General features: G+C 43.8%; 1 protein-coding gene across 2 annotated transcripts in view; it reads right to left on the bottom strand.

Annotated features, from left to right (window-relative positions):
* Positions 1 to 4,769: 4,769 nt before the first annotated feature.
* The window catches only part of ZNF365 (zinc finger protein 365), a 30,404-nt gene continuing 10,759 nt past the window's right edge, over positions 4,770 to 24,414 (bottom strand). Inside the window, exons 3-5 of one of the 2 annotated variants that reach the window (XM_069101854.1) lie at positions 15,667 to 15,847; positions 10,808 to 10,845; positions 4,770 to 8,859 (exon numbers count right to left, since the gene is read on the bottom strand). In XM_069101854.1, the coding sequence (XP_068957955.1) occupies positions 8,598 to 8,859; positions 10,808 to 10,845; positions 15,667 to 15,847 (481 nt within the window). In that variant the 3' untranslated portion in view covers positions 4,770 to 8,597. The remainder of the gene's footprint in view (positions 8,860 to 10,807; positions 10,846 to 15,666; positions 15,848 to 24,414) is intronic. The other variant, XM_069101855.1, reaches the window with a different exon arrangement.

The following is a 24,414-nucleotide window of genomic DNA, read 5'->3' as shown; positions in this document are numbered from 1 at the left end:
CTGAACCCGATCAGGAATCCCTCTGTAATATCTCCGACATAGATCCATGCAGTCTTGTCTCCCATATCTCAAGGCAATCTGTCCTCCTTTGGGATACTTTGTGGAAAGTTTGTCTTTTTATTAAATCTAAATCTGTCCATGACTTTTACCCACTGCTCCTCATTTCTCTCAAACTGAGCAAATGAGATCAAACTCAACTCTTTAAAGCGCTAGCAATCTTTAGAACCCTATTTAAAATATACACTGCTAGGATCACCACCACCATCATCGCCATCCTGGCTCTCTCATTTTCATCTTTTCTCGAAAAAAAATCAGACAAAAACGTTGCTAATCTCTATTTTAAAACTGTTGACTACTGTACAAGTGGAGAAAAGGATTGATTTTTGTAATCGATGATGATTATCCCTATTCATAGAGGAGGTTTGGAGCAGTGTTCATCGGGCTGGGTTCAGTGCCAGAAACTGCTATGTTCATGTCTTGCCTTGGAGTCATTTTGGTGGCATGTATGCCCTGCACTAGTCACTTATCCACTCATGTATTCTAGTCAACTCAATAAGAGGCCTGGCCCTGTACTAGGTTGCTAAGAGACACAAAATTCAATCCTAGAAGTTGCACCAGGGGTGCTGACCTACATTGGCCAAGGGAGTTTCCCCACCTGGGAGTTCTTTATACCAGAGGAGTTGGGACTGGTCCAGCCCTTATTTTGTTGTCCCCTTTCTGTTCAGCAGATTTCAGATAGAAAGGGACCCAAGACAATAGGAGAGGCCACTGTCCTGTTATTGTCCTTCCAAAGGTGATGCTCAGTAAACTATCATGCAAGAAGATAAAATCCATTATTTCAGTAATTTAATAAAGTCTGTGATCCTCCTTTCCTAGGTTCAGGTGTTCTTCATGCCTAGAGGCCGTTTAACTCACATGTCAGAACTGTTTCTGAAAAGGGAAGCCTGAGATCGCTGATGAATATGAGGCCAATAGCATGCACCCACACAAGTGTGGTTTGCTGTGTCTGCCCAACCTCAGAGACAACTGGAAAGAGCATCGGACCTGGGAGTCAGGAGGACCGAGGTCGAGTCCCAGCTCTGCCCCTCGCTAGCTAGGTAAACTGAGGCAAATTGTTTATACTCTCTCATAAGGGTCTGCTTGTTCCATACACTTCTCCTGTCACTGAGCCTTTCTTCTAGATACAGCCCATGTAACTCCTCATCTCTTCCTCTTAGAATTCAAGACTCAGCTCAAACAGCACGTTCTTATGATTCTCCACCACCCAGCCACCCAGTTGCTAAGGTACTCCCTTCCCCAACCACTTCCTATTAATTTTGTATAAATTCCTAATATTCACATTTTCTGTCCTATTAGATTGTAGATTGATATAGACAAATAAATAGATAAGAGACAGACTGTGTGTGTGTGTGAGTGAGAGAGAGAGAGAGAGAGAGAGAGAGGAGAGAGGAGAGAGACAGAGACAGAGAGAGAGAGAGAGAGAGAGAGAGAGAGAGAGAGAGAGAGAGAGAATAGGCAAACAGATGATAGACAGATAGGACAGATACAATATATACGATAGATGAATGAATATAGTTAGGCAGACAGATGATAGATATAGGGAGACAGGCAAACAGATAGACATATAGTTATAGAGAGATAGGCAGATAGGTGGGTAGATAGAAAGCACTGTATCTGCCAAGCATTATGATAATGGAATATAAGCTCCTTGAAGGCAGGGGCTGTTTTTCCATTGTCTTTGTATCCCAGTGCTTGGCACATAGTAGGCACTTTCTAAATTCTTGATTGTTTCATCTAATTTTAAAATGGGGATAGTAACATGTGTATTGTTCACCTAATGGAACTACAATGAGTAAATCACTTTGTAACCCTTAAAGTGCCATAGAAATGTGAATTGTTATTCTTTTAATGGCCTTCTCTTTGTTAGTTTGCTCAGTCTCCTCTGTCCCGTGCTAGGACACACAGCATGAATATCTAATAGGACACACACAGTGAAACTTTATAGCTTTTGCGAATGGCCCAAAGCTGTCATTCTAGAATCAGTCTAACCAAAATCAGAGGGGTTCAACACCCCTGCAGTGGAAAATGTTGGAAAATTGGATTTTTTTTTTGCTTTAGCAAAAGCAATTCAGAAATGATATCTAAGACTAAATGAAGGTTAAGTATTCTCATATCAATTAAATCAGGGACCCACGAGGAATTAAGTCATGTAAATGAAAACACCACTAAGAAGTAGCTGATCACATATTGAATATAATAACCAACCTTAGTGAAGCATATTTCCCTCACATTGGTAGAAAAGTGGGAGACTGTAGCTACAGAATGGTGCATACGTTGTTGGTTACGGTCATTGTGAAGGTTCATTTTGCTTAATTGTTTTTTTAATGAGGAAAGAATTTATGGGCAAAGAATCTATTAGGAAGCGATTATGGTGTCCAAAATAAAGGGAATGAATGACTCCAAGTGGAGGAGGAAGTATGGGAAAACATTTCTGAATGAGGTTTTTACTGAAGACTTTTTGATGTAAACAAGCACTTGCTTCAACAGTTCCATGATGCTGTTGCTGTGGCAACTTCATTCGTGCAAACGGTGACCCACCCTCTGCAAGTGTTTTCCATGTTAACTAACCATCCTCTGTATCATGTCACCTTCTCCATGACTTCCTGGACCACAACTGCCTTCCCTGGCCGCCATTCCAAAGGTGTGCTGTTCTCCCTCATTAGAATACGACGATAACAATAATTACCATTATAACAACAACAATAGCAGCATTTATGTAGCACTTTAAGGTCTGCAAAGTGCTTTACAAATATCATCTTGTTTTATCCTTATAACAATGCTGGAAGGTAGGTGTTATTTTATGCCCGTTTAGCAGCTAGGGAAACTGAGACTGAGAGGAGTTAACTAACTTCCCCAGGGTTAAAAAGAAAGTCTGAGCTCAAATTTGAACTCATCTTCCTGACCCCAGATCCAGGGCTCTGTCCACTGTACCACCTACTTACCCAATGTAAACCCCTTGAGGGCAGGGACAGTCTCTTGTTATATTTTTGTCCTCAGTGATCAGAACAGTACCAGCCCTTACTAGTTTTCAATTCATTCTTCATCTATGGTCACACTATCCACTCCAAACACTGGAAGTCTTCCATTGGGTCTTTGGTGAGGAATTCAAAGAACAATGGTCAGACCATGAAAAGAACTCTGAAAGAGACTGGGACTGCTTATTCTAGAGAAGACAGGACTGAAGGCTGAACATGGGAGCCACCTGCAAGAATGTGAAGGTCAGGGGCGGCCAGGTAACACAGCGAGTAAGAGCACCGGCTCCAGTGTCAGGATGACCTGGGGATCGAATCTGGGCTCAGACAATTATTACCCACCCAGAAACACCTGGCCGTGTAACCTTGAGCAAGTTACTTAACCCCAATTGCTTAGGGGTGGCCAGATGGCTCAGCGAGTAAGAGCACCGTCTCCAGTGTCAGGATGACCTGGATCAAATCCGGGCTCAGATACTCAGCACCACACCCAGAAATAACTGGCCGTGTAACCTTGAGCAAGTTACTTAACCCTGATTGCTTTAAAAAAAAAAGAATGTGAAGGGCAGTCAGTGGGAGAGGGAGTACTTCCTCTGCCTGGATCTAGATGCCAGAAGCAGGACTAATGAGACCAATTTAGGCTTGGTGTTGGTTTGGACTAGATGACATCTTCCAGCTCAGAAATTCTGATTCTATGACTTGCTTAGTACAGTAGAAAATCGGGCTGGATTTGGCATCACCTTAAATTCCAGCTGGGCCACTTATACCCTAAGTCACCTTGGGTAAGTTTCTGTACGAGGCAAGGTGCTAAAGTAGACAGAACAGTGTAAGAGAAGTGAAAACCTTGTTCCAGTTTGATCAAGATATTTACTAGCTCTGTAACCCTGGGCATGTTACCGCTTCTCTGAGGCTCAGGTTCCTTCCATGTTAAAAAAAAATAAAAGATGGCTCTAAGATCCAAAGCTACAATCCCATGAACTGACCCACAGAATACTAGAGAATAATCAGCACATCTACAGTCGGGTAGCTGAAAATATCACTAGGAAGTAACGAACCTCAGATTAAATGTAATAATCAACCATAGTCTCAGAGGACAAATGATCAAGCACACTTCCCTCACATTGACAGAAAGATGAGACTATGGGTGTAGAATGATGTTTACATTGTCAGATTATGCTCAGTGAACCAGTTCATTTTTTCTTAGTTGTTTTTTGTTTTAAGGAGGGAAGCAGAGTCTGTTAGAAAGTGATCATGGTCTATAAAATGAAGGGCATTTTAAAATAATTCCATAGATGACAAGATTAGAGCTGAAAAGGGCATTTAGGGCAAACTTCTCATTTTACAGATAAGGAAACTGAGGCAGTCCTGGGTCACACAGTAAGAGTCTAAGGTTGGATTAGAAGCCAGGTCTAGACTCCAAGTCTGCCATTTTAACCACCCTTCCACACTTTCTGGGTCCCAACGCAATTCTTGGGCTAACCATCCTTTATCTCTCACTATCTTGACAGGACTATGGGAAATTTCACATGAGAAGATAATGACCACCCAAAAATACCATTTAAGATTCAGGACTATCTCAAGTTTATGGGCATGGGAAACCATAGTTATTGTGTATTCAACAAATCTATTATTCATAAAAGAGACAATCCTTTGGTGTTATGAGACCCAAGATGATGTTGAAACCGTGAAGAGTGCAAAGTTCAAATACTGCATCCATAAACCACCACAGTTACTCAGAAATATAGCTTTATTATTAGAATTTCTCATAGTCTAAAAACATTTTCTTTTAAAACTCTGGTAACAGTATATTCCAACTTCTCTACAACAGACTGGCCCTGCAGTAGGTTGCAAAACAGTATCTTTAAGTAACCTGAACTTAATTAAGACTTTTGTTAAGCATTAAGACTTTGTAATCCAGTTTAAAAAGAAAAGAAAAAAAGTTCGAGTCTGAACAAATAATAAAAAATAGATTGTTTTGTTCAATACTGAACATTTTCCACCATGTACCTTTGGTGCCAACTACAAAAAGTACCGACTTTAGCCGCGACTGTCTCCCTTAATATGTACAAACTGGGGCTGGTTATCCAGGGCACAGCCCCATAGAGTGACCCCACAGGAGCAAGCCAGGCTTCACATGCCAGGTTTTCTTCCTTGGCTAAATAAAGCAAGAATAGATACATGGCACCCCCATACACACATGCATGACATCTATCCTTTTAGTGGGCTTAGATTTTAGCTGTAATTTGTTATTCTTTTTTAATTCCTAATGAATGTATAGAAGACATCGATTATACGTATGCAATGCTCAGAGTTCAGTTTTGTTTCCCCTATCTAATAAGTGTAGAGAGATGGGCGCTTTCAGGCTGACCGGAATGTGCTAACCTTTTGATTTGTCACTGACCCATTCATATAATAAAGCCAGGCAGGAATGTAGAGCAAAGGCCAACACGGAACCCTGTTGACTTCACTTGGCCTCTCTGTCCTTGCTCTTAAGTTTACCTACCAATTAGTAATAATGATGAGAGCCGAAGCATTGGATAGAGTTCATAAAATGGGTTTTAGGCACAAAGCTCACAATCAAGAGTTAAAAGGAGTTTTTCAAGTTTCTAATTCTGTGTCAGAGAGTTGGCTGGGCCCAAGGCCTCTCTGCCCACACCAAGAGAGAAATAATCAAAAGCATAGACTTAATCATAGCTTGTGGCCTTCCTTTGGTTTTTGTTAATGCCCATCTAGGATTTAGGGGATAGTAAGCTTTTTCATGGCAAGAGTAACCTAAAGATCCTTAAATGCTTACCATAGGGTGATGAGTATCCCACCTCTCCTAAGCTAAAATTAAATCTATTATTTTGACCATATCTCTCCTGGTGCTAATTCCAGTTCTGTGATTCCACCTTAAAAGACTCAACTTAGGTTTGGACAATTCCTTTAACTCCTATTAAATCCCTGATTGTTGGCATAAATCCCTCCAAGCCCATTTTCGGGATCTTAGTCTACAAAGCCCCACAGAATGTGTATGGGGGCTGGGACACTGATCCCTTCCTCTACTCCAAAGTGCTCCCTGACTCTGATGCAAATAAATCCAGAGACAAGAATAAAAAGGCTAGGTAAGGTCCACATCCCTGCCTTTCCTAGGCATGACTGCCAGCCACAAAAGCACTACTTGTTTATCGATCCAGCATGTGCGGAATTGCTTATTTCTCTCTACACATGTATGATACTCATGTGACATTATGGTACTTTGGGGGAATCACTGTTTGTCACCCAGAAAGAGAGGGTTGTTACTTCCTCCAGGCATGTTGAAAGAAAACTGAAGATGTCGGTTGCCATTAACTCAAAGGGACACAGAGAGATAAGTGTTTCTGGCCGCTCAACCTGCAGCAAAGCACTCATTATGCTTTCATCACATCATACACACATTACCTGACAGAAAGAAGGGCATGCAATATATTTGAGAACTCATTAGATCAGTACAGAAATTCTAAAGTGCAATTAGGTTATGAACAGTAGGAATAAATAGTGTCTGGGGCAGAGCAGGGCCCCAAATAAATATCTATGTTACTTTACCAATTCTTTTTTTTTTACAGCATGATTTTCAACCTAAACAGTGACACCCATGGGCACTTTATCTACGGACTCCTTCACAGACACAACATGAACACCCCACCTCCATAACCTCAAAGGTCAAGGGATGGCGACTCTTCACTACGACAGGCTTGAATACTGTGATGTGTAATGGGCACCAACTGGCTACATCTCTCATCAAACCGCTTTTCCCATTCGTTAAGTCCCCATTGCCCATTCTCAACTCATGACTAGTCTGGTGCTTATGGCAGTAATGACCAGAGCAAAACACTCCAACTAACATTCATTTAGTTAGATTATCATTGTAATTATATAGGTCACTTAAAAATCACCCCCCCATACACACACACACACACACACACAAAGACACATATCTTCCCCTTGTCCCCCCTCCCCATGAGTATTTAAAAATAAATTATTCATGTACTTGAGTCATATATACATGGACCTTTGTCTTGCGGACAAGATTGACCTTGATTATAACTCCAGAAGGACATCAGCACTTGTGAGCTCTTTGTGAGGTCTGATACTCTTACTGTGAAAACCAGTGATGTAAAAACCTGTTTCTGGAAGCAAGGGATGATCCCGAGGAAGCTTCCAAATGGACATACCTTAGGAGAGGTAAAAAATTACTCTCCGAGGGGCCCCTAGTGGCCTGGATGAGGCTGGCCTACCCTCATTAACTTTATTAACCTCAATACTTCAACAGACAGGCTAATATATTAAGCATATCAAATATTAGGTTCAAGGCAAGATCAGTGGGCATACTAATCATAAGAGTGGGGAGAAACTCTAAGGAATGGAGGACAAGGCAGCCTGGGAAGAAAGGATATCAGAGAAATTCACATCCACTTACTACGACTGAGGAGCAAGTATTGTCAACGGAACGTGCCACAGGGGGAAAGCCATGCTGATGGTTCTAGCATCTGCAGCCCCAGGATACGGCAATGCTAAAGGAGACGCCCACTGGTCACTGCAGCCAGGCAGACCCAGGGGCAAGGATCCAAGTGCTGATTTAAGGGACAACACAGCCACAGGTGACTAGGGAGATGCTAGTTAAGAGCATGCCGGCAGCATCAGGCTGTCTGGGTGCAGAATGTACAGCCGTAGTAAAGGACGGAGACGAACCCGAATCAGGCTCTGTGTGGGCTCATAGGAGCTGGGAGGGACCTAAGCCCAACTCCCAGGGAGAAGTGACTTGTCCAAAGTCACACATCTCCTAAGTAGCAAGGATGACATTTGAACCCAGGTTCTAGACCCCAAATCCCGTACTTGTATCAACAAAGCATGCTGCCTTCTAGCAAAAAACATAATCCTATAACCAACATTTTCACTTGAGGAAACTCAACAACAGCAAAACCTCAATGAACCAGAAGGCTCAGGTAAATAGGGGATCTGGTGAATTGATTTATTCAAGTTTATTTTTAAACTGTGAGTCAAGTAGAAATTATAGGACTGTAAGAAACAGATCAAGAGTTGGAAGGAAACTCAAAGGCCATCTAGTCCAACCCCCGAATTGGTACAGATGGGGAAACTGAGGCCCAGGGAGGTTAAATGACTTGTGTGAAGTCACAAGGTAGTATCACTTTTATCTTAGTAAGTCAGGGACTGTAGCTGACGGCCAAGGCCACTATGTAGCCTTAGGCACGGAAAGTCAGTGATCACTGATTAGTATTGTGTACATAGAGGGGAAAAACTAGGTAGCATTGCTAAGAGTCATGAAGCATATACTGAGGGTAGGGGTTTTGGGTGTTAATACGAGTTTGTTTATTTTAGTAATTTGCCTCTAAAATGACCTGGTCCTCAGAGGTGGCTAACTTAATGCTCCAGTTAATTGAGGTCTAGTTAACTGAGGTTTTCCCGTTCATACAAAGTTAATGTGTTAATCATCACAACGTACTATGGGATTGGCTGAGTGGTTCCTTGATCAAGTTGCTTTCCCTTCCCCAAAGCTCAGGACTGGCAGCTCGGAGACCCCCACCCTCTTCAGATGATGTTCACGATGGCTAGTGGCTTTTTTTTGACCATTTTTGCCTTGACGTTTACTTTCCTGGCTGGGCCCAGAGGTTCACCTTTCTTCAGAGGTCTCCAGAATTCTCTCGAGGAATCAGCAAGGTCGTGGGCAAACCTAGCTGACTGCGCACTCCCTCGTTCATCCTTGGCTTTCTTCAGAGAATTCCTTCCCTTTGGGTGGAAGTGGGCCTTGAGGTCGGGGTTGTGGCATGCAGGGTGTGGGCCCCCTCGGCACCTGCAGATCAGAGACAAACATAGTGAGGATCCTGCCTCAGAAAACTTGTAGGGGCTTGAGTTTGGTTCCTGAGAGCCCCTGATTTTAAGCTGGAAAGAGGCAAGGACCATAAGCAGTTAGGTATTCTAAGTAGAATCAAAGCTATGAAGAATTCAGAGAAACTTGGCAAGATTCACATGAAGTGATGGAGAACCGAGTAAGCAAGACCAGGACAATTCACACAATAACCACAATAACATAAAGGAAAACAAACAGTCAATAACTTAAGAAGTCTGATCAATGCCACTACCTGGGCACTGATGAAGTTCTACCTTCTAGCGGAAAGGAGGAAGACTGTATGTCTCCTTTATGAAGCCTATGTTGTGAGCCCTGGCCAGCGTGTGGATTTGTTTTGTCTGACAAATTAGTTTTGCTCAATTTGTGTGTAACTGTCAAACAAAATCGTTTTGTTTCTTTGTTAGAAGGTGGCTTTGTACCCAATCACTGGGAAGTGATAATAACGTAAAAATCAAAGCATCAATAAAATCCCTAAAGAAATAAACTGATCCCTGAACTTAGTAAGGAATGGGGCATGTGCACCAAGTCCCTCGAAGTTCTCCGATAACTAACCTAGGTGCTAAGTGATGCACGTGTACTAGACTAAGTTTGAAGAGGAGAAGGGAGATGGTGAGAGCTAACATAGCATTTTCAATTTTTTTTTTTTGGTTTTTATTAATTTGTTTACTTTTAGTTTACAAGATTCATTTCCACAATTCCTTGAGTTTCTAATTTTCTCTCCCTCCCCCACTCCCCCCTAGCATTTTCAAATTTGCAAACCACCTTAAACATTTTGCCTACTGAGACTCCGAAAAGATATGCCAGTTGTCCGCAGTCTTAGAGCTGATATGTAACAGTTAGGACCTGAAGTCCTGTCCAAGTGCTTTTCTCCCAAACCCATACTGCCTTTCATAGTAAGTATGATAGTAATGAGGACACTAAAAGTGTCTGAGGCAGTAAAGTTTCCCGAAAGAATACTGGATTTGATATCAGAGGATCTGTTTTTGAAGCTCGGTTCTGCATGACCTTGGTCAAGTCCTCAACCTTCTCTAGGCGTCAGTTTCCCCATCTGCTAGCGCCTTCCCTCTACTAGTTATTTCTATTTGTCCTGTATATATCTCCCTCTGTATATGTTTGTTTGCATGTTCTCTCTCCCATTAGACAGTAAGCTCCTTGAGGGCAGGAGCCTTTTGTCCTCCTTGAGGGCACTGTCTTTTGTCTTTTTGTATCACAGTGCTTACTTAGCACAGTGCCTGACACATAGTGGGAACTTAATGAAAGTTTATAGAATGAGGAGGTTGGACTATCTGGCCTTCAAGTTTCCCTTGTTTGAGAAGAAATGTGTCTAAAGTCGACTTTCCTGACTAGTATACCATCTGCTACTTCTGCCTATCACTTTTTCCTGGTTTTGGTCTATATTTCATCATCATAGTAATTAAATGTCCCCAGTGAAGTTTTAAGAAATAAGAAAACACGGTGGTAAATTTCTTCCTGACCTCTACAGTACATACGCTATATGATTGTGTCAATTTGGTATTTGTGTATGTCTAATTACACAGAGTTATAACTAGCTGTTTTGGTGTCTGAAGGCCCTCAAGGTCACTTTTGGGAAAGACATAACCTAAGATGGGAAGCTATAGAAATCACCTGGGCTATGACCACAGGGACAACTTTCTTTTTTAATTAATTAGCATTAGTGCTGATCTCAGCTGTTTCTATGTTGCAAAAGGAATAGATGTACTGTGAGCACCCTCTAAATTTCAGTACCAGGGGGCAGAGGTCTGATTATTCTATACTAGTTATGGCTCTGTGCAGACATATCATTCACGTGTCATAAAAAAGGATGCAACATGAAACCATGCTGTATTAAAACCTAAATTAAGTAATCAAAAACACAAATATAAGTACATACAGGCATTTGGGTTTCCTATTTGAGGCGATATCTGTAAACTGAAGAAAAACAAATAAGAGAAAAGCATTACTTCACAGGTGGGTGGAACCGTTCCTCATTTCCCACCCCACACCCAAGGACTCAATGGGTTGGCCACACTGTTTCCCACATGGGGAACTGATCAAAGAATTTCATGATTGAGGCTCTTCTCACCCAAGGGTCCAACCGAGAGCTCTCTATGCCACGTATCTTTGCTCTGAGACTTATTTCAGAAGGTTGTCATGCAGATCCCTAAAATGGAGAATTCGTGGAAGGACATAGACCAAAGTTGCACAAGATGAGAAGGCAAAGATGGGTTGCAATCTCCACTGGTGAAGAGAATACTCATATTGATAAGGTCATGTATCCATTAAAAAAAAAATCAAGAAACAGAGGCCCCAAGAATAATTCCTGCAAGATGAAAGGAAAAGAGAATTTAAAGCAGAGAAGATGCCCCGTTAAGTCTCCATCACTCTGGGCTGTCTCTGCAGACAATTCACTCCCTTTGTTGGACACATTCTAATGGAAACCAGACCTTAGGCTGAGTGTCAGAATGACGGCATTCCCGAAATGAAAACGTACAAGACAAAGTGAATGCTCGAGGCTTCGGCCATCTCTCATCTAGACTGTTTTCTGCTCATCTGAAATTACGGAATAGAACCTCTGCATGTGGGAGGCAAAGCTCAGAAAAGCTTTGTTTGCAGATGATTGCAGGAGCTTGGCAGCTCCTGATCCATGAATGGACACAAGAACACCGACTTTCACTCCCCAGCACCCAAGGGTGCTCATCCCCATGAGCACAGACTGGTGAGTGTGATCAAGGTGACAAGCACACGTCTGTCTGGGTCACCCCCCTACTCAATAAACTCAGGGGGCTCCTGAGTCCAGGATCAAATAACAAGTCTTCTGCTGATTAAAGTCCTTCACAACCTGGTCCCTTCCCACCCTTCCAGGCTAAATGCACATCAGTCCCCCCTCCACATCCAGTCCTGCCAGACCCTACTCCTGGCAATTCCACACACACAACCCTCAGCCTCCTGTCCTGGGCCTTCGAACAAACCAGATCAATTGACACCTAAGAGGGTATTGGCTCTGCCCCCCCCCCCAGGCTTGGAATGTTCTCCTTCCTCACCACGAACTTTCAGAATCTTCTGCTTCTTCAAGATTCACCCCAAACATTGCCTTCTGATCAGCCAGCAATTGATCACAACCATCCCCTTCAAGGTTACCTCATACCTACTCAGGACATGTATTTGTGCAGGTTTGTGTGTGCATGTGTATACACACATATACATATATACAATCACATACATGTGCATATGTACAGTCAGGTCGGTGTTGTGTGTAGACATATATGGTGTTTGTGTGCATGTATCCATTCAAGGTTACTTTGTATCTCCTTAGCAGGTGTCTTCAAGCAGGTTTGTATGTGTATACATGCATATAGATACATGCAAACATATATACACATGTATGCACACATGTATACATATATTGTGTTTATAGACATATCTTATATCATGCGTCTATATTACATGCAGTATACACACATGTATTGCACACATGCATGCATTATACATGCATATAAACCTAACCCAGGTATGTAACACTCATACTTGTGTGTTTTGCATGTGCATGTCTGTGCATATAAACATGTGTGACACAATAAACACATTACAAAGGGAAAAAAGAAGCAGTGCCTTCCCTCAGGGAGCCAGCATTCTAATGGAGGGGGGGAACACAACATTCACTTTGGGGGGTATTCCCAGCATCTAACACATAGTAGGTACTTAATAAATGTCTGTGGGTGGAGGGGCTGCCATTTGTGGTTGTGATCTCAAACCACAAACAGTGATCCCCATTTCAGCCACTTTTTCTCTACTCAGTGTCTCACACACAGCAATCTGCCAGATCTTGTCTCTCCCATTTGAACAGAAGTTCCTTGAGGGCTGGGGCCATTTTGGCTTTTTTTTTAAATCTCCAGCACTTAGCACTTTGTCTGGCATATAGTAACTGCTAATAGATGCTTGTTTATTATTGACTGAAGATGACTGAGGGAACCTGGAACAAAGATGGGGTTGGAGGGAGTGGGGGAGTGAGGTTAATACAAGACAAGTGTGCATCGCAGACAACTAGACTCGTGACCCTGTGGTGCTCAGATGCTGAGGCTACCCTGACCTCCAGCAAGGTGGGCTGGCCATGGGGTGAGAAAGTGAGGGATCTGTTGGACAGCTATGTGATTTATGGCTATACTCTAACAGCCAAGAGAGATGGAGGCACTCTCCCAGCATGGGCTCCCTAGGGTGACCTTGAGGAAGGACATAGACACAAGCCACACAGAATGGGAACTGATTGGATAAGTTGTAAATTGCAGAGGGAACTCCTCCATCATGAACTCACATGGAAACCTGCTTTCAGTTCCATAGACTCGTTTGGCCAACTACCCTTGACATTGCAGGCCAGTTTGTTTTGGATGTATACCAGAAGAAAAAATTGTATTAAAATGGAGGAATGTGAATTAGGCAGAATGACTAGAATGGCAGCTTTCTGACTCCTTTCTTCCATCCATCCATGATTTCATCAACATGGACATTCCTTCCCTAACTGGGGAGCTCACTACCTCTCAGAGCAGCCCAGCCAGCCATAACTGTTCAGAAGTTCTTCCTGTCTCTTTCTCTAAGTCCCCTGTCCCCAGGCAGAAGGAGTCTCAACATCCTTCCATATGTCAGTCCTTCTACTTCTTGGAGTCAGCTACCTTGTCTCCCTTTTCTCTTCTCTAGGCTCCATCTCCACCTTCAGATCAATCAATGAACTAATCAACAAGCATTTTTTAAGCTCTTACTATGTTCCAGGTACTGGGGATACAGAGATAAAATCACCAGGACCTGTCCTTAAGGAGCTTATATGGGAAGACAACATGCCCATACATAAAAGTGTGCACAAATCCATAGAAAACACAAGGTAATTTGAGGGACAGAGGCATTACCAGTTTTGTTTTGTTTTGGTGGGAGGGTGTAGATAAAGACAGACTTCACAACTCAGATCCTTCAACTGATCCTCATATAGCATGTGCTCAGTTGCCCTTATGAGGCTGTTCTCAATGGAAGGCACACAGTAGGCATTTAATAAATGCTTAAATGTATGAATATATCAATGAATGAGAATCAGGCCACTGAAAACCCAGACAATCTGATGGCACGTCTCAGACATCAGAGACTTCAGAAGAAACAGTCTCTCTTTTGAAATGACTTAGAAATGAATATAAATCCTTATTTCAAACAAAAGCAGCCCACTTATTCCCAAACATTCCATCTGAGCAGCTCCAGTGTGAGCAGATGAGCTACTAGGTCACTGCATTTATAACTCCACAACATTTTCAGAGGCATGGAGAAAACGTCCAAGTAAACATATTACATTTTTAGAACAGCCAGGTGAAAAGAGCAAGGGGGCCAGAGGAGACTCCAGGAAGAACAGAGAGATGGAAAGACAGAAATGTCATCTGCAGAGACTGCAACACCCTGAAGGACGGATACCCACCCCAAAGGCTTCACTCAAGGGGACTGAGGAAAGCAACCAAAGACAGGGTAAGAGCTTTGGCAGCTCGGAGGGAAAGGACTCCATATTGCTCACGATCTGGATTTTAAACACAGGTCAGATTGGAGAGAAATTAATTTAGGACTCCCAGATATTGATGTCACTCTGCACAATCTATAGCTAGCCAGCATATGGGGAGAGAAGAGAGAGATGTCTTCTGAGTGGTTCTGAGGAAGGAGACTCTGATACCTTTGGCCACCATAGATCATGCTAAGGCAAAACGTATCTATTTCAAAGGGAGATTGAAGGGGATAAACGAGTCCACAAAAAAAGTGCTGGAGTAGCCATTCCAAGAAATAAATGCCTCCTGCTAGGCATGGCTCAGGAAATCCATCTCCTCGGATAGATCCAGCCAGGCGCCAGTACTTCTCTCTGGCTGTGGGACACACTCAGCTCATTCTGCCAGCCTCTCTGACCCCTCCCTCTTCCCTGGATACATCTCAGGTTATTTTCTGTGGGTTAATCTTGACTCTTCTGCTGGATAATGAGCTCCCTGAGAGTAGGTACCATTTCTTAAACTGTGTCTCTTTATTCTCCCATTCTCAACATCTTCCAACTCAGACATGGGCACAGAGCAGGATACCAATGATTATATATTCATGCCTCTTTGGGGCACACATTATATGCTTGCTTATTACCCTCCCAAATCTCTACTCCAGATGCCCCCTCCTCACCCTGACTTCTCAAGAGTTCTCCCTCCCCATCCCCACCTTTTGCATTCTCCTCCGATTTTTCTATTGCTTGTTATCCCTCCCCATCTCTGTTAGTTGGTATTTATTTTCTATAGATTTGCATTTATCTAGTTTGCGTGCTTATCTGCATGTGTGTGTATATTGTTCCTCCAGCTTCCTGGGGGCAAAGATGGCTTTTCATTTTTGCCTTTGTATTACCAATGCTTAGCAGAGTGCCTGACACACAGTAGGAGCTTGAAAAATGTTGACTTGAATTCTATGAGAATCATCACCAAAGGATAAATCCACTTTTATGTGAAATAGAGGGTCTATGGGAGAACCAGGAGTGGCAGATGGGATGGAGAGAAGACTACAAAGAACTTTAATACCCCAAGCACACTGGGTTAGTAGAGGGGACTTGAGTGGGCTCCAATAGATGGTCAGAATTGTCCCTGTGACATACTGTTCAGTCTAAGAATTCTTGTCTGTTCCTTGACTCCAATCAAAGGAGAGCAATGAACTGGGTGAGGTGAGGAACATGGTGGGGAAGGCAATGAGGATGACCATGAAACTCACCAAGTGTTCACTGGCCCCCTTGCCATGGCCTGAGACCTGCTGGCTTTGATAATACTCTAACTGCTTCTCAGCTAAGTCGACCCGTTGTAAGAGGTTCTCGATGAAATTCTGTAGCCTGGCTTTTCCCTGGACTTCCTTCTCTGCAGCCGCTTCAAGGAAATGGTTGAACGTGACAACTTCTCTAGAAGGCAAAAATGGCAGAACAGAGAAGAGAGAAATTTGATCAAATACATGTTGCTATATATACCCCTTGGCCTGGTGTTTAAAGGCCAACATAAGCTGAATTGCACCTGCTTTTCTGCTCTTATTTCCAGTTATTCTTTCTACACACACACACACACACACACACACACACACCCCTCCCAGCCACATTGGACTATTAGCCTGTATGTGGCATTTCATTCCTACTTTCATGGCTCTGCACAGGCTGCCCTCCATACTTAGAATGCATCCCCACCTCTAGGATATAATACAAACTCCTCCATTTGACATTTAAAGGCCTTCACAGTCTGCTTGCAACCCACCTTTCCAGCCTTATTAGACACCATTCCCCTTCATGCCTTTTTTCAGTACAGCCGAATGGTCTCATTTTTTCTCATGTACAACATTCTACCTAGCTGTTCTTGGTTTTCCAGTGGTGTCCATCCCTTGATGACCCCATTTGGGTTTTCTTGGCAAAGATACTGAAGCGGTTTGCCATTTCTTTTTGCCATTTTCCTCTGCCTATCTCAGTGTGCCTACATATAAAATGTGAAAATTGAACTAGACCAGGGGTGGGGAGCCTGCAGCCTCGAGGCCACATGTGGTCCTCTAGGTCCTCAACTTCTGTGAAGTTTGGATTCAGTCAAAGGTCACCCTTGAGGATTGTGTGTCATCGATTCTATAATAAGGACCTCCTTTATAAATAGGTTGAACTAGATAGCTGTTGACATTCCTTCCAACTCACAAATTCCATGATTCTATGACCTCTCAGTTCCCATTCTGCTTGTCTGGAATTCCATGATTCTCTTGGACAAGTCAAGGCAAATAAATGAATCCATTCTCTGACTTGTACTTATGAGGCCAACAATCTCCAAATGCTCCCAAATGCCCTCAAAAGAACCCAGTTGTTCTCTCTCCTTCCCTAGTCTTGCTACACAGTTTGGAACAGGAGAACATGACAGCTTAATCAAGGTCCATTTTATTACTGGAGATATAGATTTTAATCCTGTAATTTTTTTTGCTGCCAAGGTCATTTAGAATAACACTTAAATATTCACAGAAATACACCACCCTATTGTAAAGCGTTATGCCATTCAACAGAAGAAGTGACAAGGTCTCACTCAGGCAATTATCTTTCACCCTGCTCAGGAAGAAGGATTATCCTTTGAATTTCAAACAACTTTGCAAGGTAGCAAATCCTATACCTGTCTGATCTCAGACACAATGGCTCAAATTATATACCTATTTTCTGAGCAGGACTTCTGACAAAAGGAGTAATGAAATATGGGTTGGTTGGAGAAAAGAATAATTCCTGGCCCACCCATTCTGGACAGCAACGATGTCCCCAAAAGTCACTGAGCCGGGCATACTCTTTGACTCACTGATAACACCACGAGCCCCATACACCAAAGAGATCAAAGAAAAAGGAAAAGGTCATCTTGGACCAAAATATTTAATGCATCTTTCTTTGTAGTGGTAGAGAACTGGAAACTAAGGGGTTGCCCATCAACTGAAAAATGGATGAATGAATTAGGGCATGTAAATGTATCCAAATATTATCATACAATAAGAAATTATGAAAAAGATAGGTTCAGAGAAACCTGAGGTTTGTATGAACTGATAAAGAGCGAAGGGAGCCGAAGCAGAAGAACACTTTATGGGATAACAATGTTGTAAAGAGAAACAGCTTTGAAAGACTTAAGAACTATGAGCAATGCAACGTCCATGATTCTAGAAGACCCAAGACTAAAACTCTATTCAGTTCCTGACCAAGAGGGAACATACTCAGGCTACAAAAGGAGAAGACATTGGACATGAGTAATGTAGGCATTTGTTTTGTCTGACTACGAGTGTTTGCGACAAGGCTTTTCAGGTTTGGTTTTGCTTGGGTTGGGGTTTTTGTTGCTATTTTTGCTTTTCTTTCCATCTTCCACCTCTATGCCTTGTACTGGCTGGCCCCCATGTCTGGAATGCCCCCCTAACCCCCATTACCTCCATCTACTCAGAATCCTTGACTTCCTTCAAGATGCAGCTCAAATGCCGCTTCCTAAAGGGGTTCTTCCCATTCATTCTGCCACCTCCCACCCCCACCAAAGTCTTCCCCTTTAAAGTACCCACCTGCTATGTGTCTTGTATCTACCGTGTTTCCCCGATAATAAGACACTGTCTTATTATTTTTTTGGACAGAAAAACACCAGAGGGCTTATTTTCAGGGGAGGGCTTATTTTAATGAACATTGACAGCAATTTTAATAAACAGGTAAATGTGAACCAAAAAATGTACCTTTATTCAATAAGCAAATCACTGGGGAAGAACAGGATGACGCGCTCACTGCTGCAGCTCTGATTGGATGCAGCTCGGAGCGTGGCGTGCGTTTCACCGGGCGGGGGGGGGACGGTGCATACAGAGGGTACCGTAATGTAGCGTGTAGCGCAGGGGATCACCTTCACTACAGTAGCAATCTCAATAGGGCTTATTTTGGGGGGAGGGCTTATTTTAGAGGAATCTTACACAGTAAGGGGAGGGCTTATTTTCGGGATAGGTCTTATTATCGGGGAAACACGGTACCTACTGATACACAGTATGTATGATACCTATGTTGTCGTTGAGTTGTTTCAATCATTTCCAACTCTCTGTGAACCCATTTGGGGTTTGTTTGGCAAAGATACTGGAGTGGTTGGCCATTTCCTTCTGAATGCTTATTTTACAGATTTGGAAACGGAGGCAAACAGGACTAAGTGACTTGCCCAGGGTCACACAGATAGTGTGTGTCATTAAAGAAAATTACAATGAGATAACAAACCAAAATTCATCAGGTTAAAAACCAGAGTTAGGATGACCTGAGTTCAAATTTTACCTCTGATATTTGTTTTTTTTTTACTTTTTGGAGGGGGAAAGGCAGGGCAGTTGGGGTTAAATGACTTACCCAAGATCACACAGCTAGTGTTAAGTGCCTGAGGGCAGATTTGAACTCAGGTCCTCCTGACTCCAGGGTTGATGCTCTATTCACTGTGCCACCTAGCCACCCCCTACCTCTGATATTTATTATTGTATTAGGTGACCATGGCCGGGTAACCTTCCTAAGCTTCAGTTTCTTAATCTGTAAAAGGGGAATAATAATCTTTACAGTTCTTACCTGACAGAGGCATAAATGAGATAATATACAGGCCTTTCTGGATTTCACTGTTGGTGTTCAGCCCTCTCTCCACAAAATGACTTTGCATTTATTTATCTGGGTACATCTTATGTTCTCCCTGATCCCCACAGAAGGCAAGCATTCATTGGCACCACTCTGGGCCAGGCACCGTGCTAAGCTCTAGGAATATGAAGAAAGACGCCAAAAACCCAAACAACAAACAGAAACCCCAGTTCCTGCTCTCAGTTGTTTCCTCTTAAAGAGAGAAGCATTTTAAAAATACTCCACAACAAACAAAACAGACGTGTAGAATGAGGCCTAAGCAGAGGAATTTTGTTACTCCCTTGTCGCATTGAACACAGCCTTAAAAAGAGCGCCCCTAAGTCCACTTTTTCTTATACAGGCCTCTTTCTTGTCTTTTACATAGTAAGATGTTTGTGTTGGTTGAGGATTGCTAAATTCCCAATAAAACAGTTTTTAAAAGAATGAAACCCCGTGGCAGGTGGGGCCCCCATCACTTTTTGCCTGTTTCTCCAGTGCCCAGAGAAGCATTAAGCAGGAGGCTTGCTGAGCTGGACTGAATTCAGACCACCACCCTCCAGGTGCACCCACCGTGTGTCACTTCTTTCTGTGTCCCCTGTGCTAGATGCCTTCCTGCTTTTCTCTTGCTATCTCCCTGAACCACATGGGCTATCCACAATTTTTTCTCCCTCTCACCACGAGGAGCCTTTGGTTGATTATTCAGTCAATATTGAGAGGCAGTGTGATGCAATGGTTAGAGAGCTAGCCTGGGAATCAGGAAGTTCTGGGTCCTGACATCCACTGGCAGTATGACCCTGGGCAAATCACCTAAGTTTTCAGGGCCCCTGGCACCACTCTATGACTGCAAGTTACAGAGCAGGTGTCAGTCTGTATCAGCTCTTCTCTAGAGTTCCTTATCCCAAGGCAATCATGGGTTCAGACCAAAAATGAAGGCCCCCCACCAGGAAATAGCCTTCTTTTCCTTTTATACTAAATTTTGTTAGTTTGTTCCTTAGAACTAATACACTAGTACACACACACACACACACACACACACACACATACATCAAATAACCACCAAAGTACCTCTATCCTCCTCCAATCCACAGGTTCAAAAACTAGAAACTTAAAAAAAAAAATTGGAGAAATCCTGGAGGTCAGAATGAATGTGGTTACTGATCATGTAAGTCCTTAGACAGTGGTGAGTTTGGTCATACAGGAAATATCTGTGCAGAAGTCAACTCCTGCCTGGGCATTGGGAAGCTTCCACCAAGTACACAGCCTCCTCCGTACTGAGAGAGAGAAGCGGGGCTCTCGGCCAGCGAGCCCTTGTGGGGTAAAGCGAATGGTGTGCACCCTCTTGGCTGATCAGAAAAACTGAGAAGCAAGTTCTGCCCCTTTACTCAGGCAAATCTGATGCTTCAGATCTATCTACCACACTTGCGGAAGTCATGCCAAGATGGGAATGACAAGCCACAGGGCTGACCCATTTGCATAAATACCAGTTAGGAAGAAATAAATACCAGCCCTACCCAACCAGAGGGGAAGCCAATTAAAAGTGAGATCATTTTTTTTCATCAGCTTGCTGCCTAGATGTTTACTAGCCCAGGGCAGGCGGGCAGAGCTGCTTATGTATTAAACTGAGAGGGTGTAAGTGGAGAGGGGCCGAGCCAGTGAAACAAGCAAGCTACCCTGTCCCATGTCCACCGTCTGCTCCAGACTGACAGAGGCCCACACGGATCGGATGACGATGGAGGGTTTGGTGCGGGCCGCTGGCAGCCTGGCCAGCTGTGGAGACAGAGGGCCTGACTGGGGTGGGGGCACACACTCTGACTCTCTGTGACCCCTCTTAGGTTTTCTTGGCACAGATGCTGGAGAGGTTTAGTATGCAACGATGGAGTCTGGTTCATCATCCTAAGACTCTGACTGGGCATTGGCCCCTGAGGATGGCAGTTTAAAGTGTTGTCAGAAGAGCAGATAATAACAGGGCTGGGCCTCCCTTTAAAGTTTCACCGGATGGCCCTCCTTCCCCTTCATCTTTTTGAAGATGTCAGTGAAGGCCCCTCTAAAATGAACAGAAGGACACTCCAAGGGCCAGCGGAAGGACTTCCCTGCTACTCCTCACCATGACATCCTGCCTCCTGGATCCAGGTGTTTACTCAGGCTGTTCTCAGGCCCCGAACATTCTCCCTCCACATCCTTCAACCCTTGGTATCTCTCAAAGCTCCGCCTGAATGCACCTCCTCCATGAAGCCTTTCCTGATCTCCTCCCCCCCACCCAGCACTCAGCACCCTTCCTCCTAATATTACTTTGCATTTAATTTGAGCATGTGTGTGCATAACCATACCTAATGTATATATAGATTGTATATACATATATATAATCTATGTATATGTAATATATATTTGTACATGTTGTCTCTTTTAATAGAATGGAAACTCCTTGAGGGCAAGGAATGTTTCATTTTTGTTTTTATATCCCCAGTGCTTGACACAATGATGTTTAATAAATGGTTACTGGTTGATTGGTAGTCTCCGGATCATGGTATAAGAAGGTCACCATGTCAAAGGTGAAAGCCAAGGCTGAACAGAGAATAAGGCCCACAATGGGCTTTCCAACCCATCTTTTGGAAGACTGGGTGGAGGAACATCAGGAGAGGGAGAAAAGTCCTGCACCCCAAATCAGGGGAGTGGGGGTCGAGGCAGAGCCATAAGCAGGTTGGGGCAGCTGGGACCTGCCCCAGGATGGAAAGCACAGAGGGTGCTATCAGAACCTTTCTGAAGGGGCTTCTTCCCATGGCTTCCCTCAACCCTGGTGACCTCAGCCCCCAGAAATCGTATCCCTCCCTATTTCCATCTCTCAGGAAAGGCCCCTGCCAGGCTTCTCCTCACTCCCAGAGGCCTCAACTCATCCTCTAGACTTTTCCACCTTCTCCACAGTCACCTGGCTCCCCACCCCCCACTTCCAGCACCCTTTTATGTGTCATCTTTCCCCACAGAATGTAAGCTTCGTGAGGGTAAGAACTATCTTGTCTGTATTTGTACGCCAGGTGCTTAGCCCAGTTCCTGGTACATAGTAAACACTTAATACATTATCCCTCTATTCATTTATCTATATTTCTATGCACCATCAATCTGTATCTCTATATATCTATGAGCTATATCTCTTTGTATAGGACATATGTATGTATGTATGTATCTGTCTGTCTATCATCTATCTATCTATCTATCTATCTGTCTGTCTGTCTGTCTGTCTGTCTGTCTGTCTATCTATCTCTGCCTGTTCTGGTCTGCCTCTTCTCCTCAACAGCCATACTTTTTCAGCTGGATAGAAACTTTGGGTGTCCCGGGTTAAAAACTCAACAGGACACGTTTCCTCCTCTAGTGACCGAGCCCCCGGACCCTAGCTGGGGCCCCTGTCCCTCACTAACTGGGTGACTTCTACCACATGCCCAGCACCCACCCCACCCCATCTCCACTCTTCCAGAGGCAGAAAGTGATCCTCTCAGGCAGGTCACAGCCTCCTGGCTTCCACTGGCCTTCAGGTTCCTCATCTGTTTAAGGACAGAAGGCTGAATTGGACGAGCTCTCAGGTCCCATCTGCCTCCAATATTCACCACCATCTTTTATCATCTTGTCGCTAGGCTTCTTGGGTTTGGTTGGGGGTGGAAAGGTAAGGGTCAGAAGAAGGCGGGATGGATGAGGAACCTGAGATTTGACAAGCATGTGGAAACTCTAGTGTAGAAACTCAATCTCCAGATACTGACCCACAACCTGGCTGTAACTTAAACCATCAAGAGTCTCCAGGACACTGACACACTGACTGGCCTTAGACACACACTAGTGCTTATCTGAGGCAGCAATAAACCCGAGTCTTCCAGACTCCAAGGCCCCACCTCTTGTTTGTGCTGCAGCTCCTCTTTTTCCCATCATGCCCTTCTCTCTCTCCCCCCACCTCATTAAAATCCCTCGCACCCTTCAAGACCAAGGTCACGTCTGAGGGAGGGGAGAGGAATCATCTATTGGAAGTTGATACTGAGCGATCATTTAGTCCATGCCCATCATCTTATGGAGGGAGAAGCAGAGCCCCCTATAAATTTAGGTGACTGGTCCGAAGTCCCACGGCCAGAAAGGGGCACAGATAAGATTGATCCAGAGATAAGTTCTGAGGCCCTGGGTCCAGGGGTCCTTCCACCACACGTTATGCCTTGGAATCTCGCAGTCTACTCCTTCCCAAGGTAAGCACTGACTCCTTCTAATTTCTCTGACACCAGAATCTGGGGCTTATCACTCAATACAAGCGTCATCAAAGCATCATAGCTGGATAGCCACAATGATCCTCTGAAGTCATCCAGTCTAAGCCCTCATTTTACAAATGAGTAGCAGGGACTGCTTGCCCAGAGATTCAAAACCAGCTCCTCTGACTTCTAGTCCAAGACTCTGCTCTATTACGGACTTCTGGGCTCCTCAAATGATGCTTGGCATCAGCTTTAACTCTTCTCATGCCCATCTGACAAGTCAGCCTGATTCTGCTCCAGCCGCATTGCTTGTATCTGCCCCCTTCTCTCTATTCCTGCTACTCCCAGTTTCACCCAGTCTCTCATTATCACCTCCCTGCACAGTTTCCTCTTAAGAGTTTAGATGCTTATTGACTGGTTGATCACAGCTGTTCCTGCCTCCAAATCTCTGCCTCCTTCAAACCATCCTTTATACTATTGTCATATCTGTCTTCCTTCATCACAGATCTAATCATGTCTCAGAATTCTATTTCCTTTAAAGAATAGCTGAAATTCCTCTGTCTGGCATTCAATGCCACCTTCCACAATCCCGTGCCACTACTTTCCCCCTTCCTAGCATTATCTCCTAACCCTTCTCCATGGACCCTATGTTATAGCCACACTCACCATCCCAGTAGCTACCCCACACCTTCCCAGGTCTGGGCTCTGTCTTTGTCTCTCCTCCTTCCCAGAAGGTTCTCTTGCCCTCTCTTTGTCTCCTCAATTCTCATTCAGTCTTTAAAGCCCTCCTCCCACAGGATTCAAACATCTCAGAGCTGGAGGGGCCCCCAGGAACCATCTAGTTGAATTCATAATTGAGTGAGAATCCCCTCTGTATCAAAGTCAATAAGAAGTAATTAGTCTTTGCTTGGAATGGGGGCTCCCAAGGCAACCCATTCCACCTCTGCCCAAATCAAATGGTAAGGAGGTTTTCCTTGCAAATTCCTCCCAATGGATCTGGGACCAAATGGAACAAGTATAATTCCTCTTCCATAGAAGACCACTTCAAATACATACAACCCCCTCCCAAGCCTACTGTTTTGAGAATGAATATCATTCATTCATTCATCCATCCATCCATCCATCCATCCATCCATCCATCCATCCATCCAT

The sequence above is a fragment of the Petaurus breviceps genome, unplaced genomic scaffold (assembly GCF_028583685.1).
Source record: "Petaurus breviceps papuanus isolate PSGF00001 unplaced genomic scaffold, PetGlider_PUasm1.0 490, whole genome shotgun sequence".
NCBI classification, from domain to species: domain Eukaryota; kingdom Metazoa; phylum Chordata; class Mammalia; order Diprotodontia; family Petauridae; genus Petaurus; species Petaurus breviceps.
The sequence above is the reverse complement of the archived record's forward strand: the minus strand, read 5'-3'. Positions and strand labels throughout refer to the sequence as shown.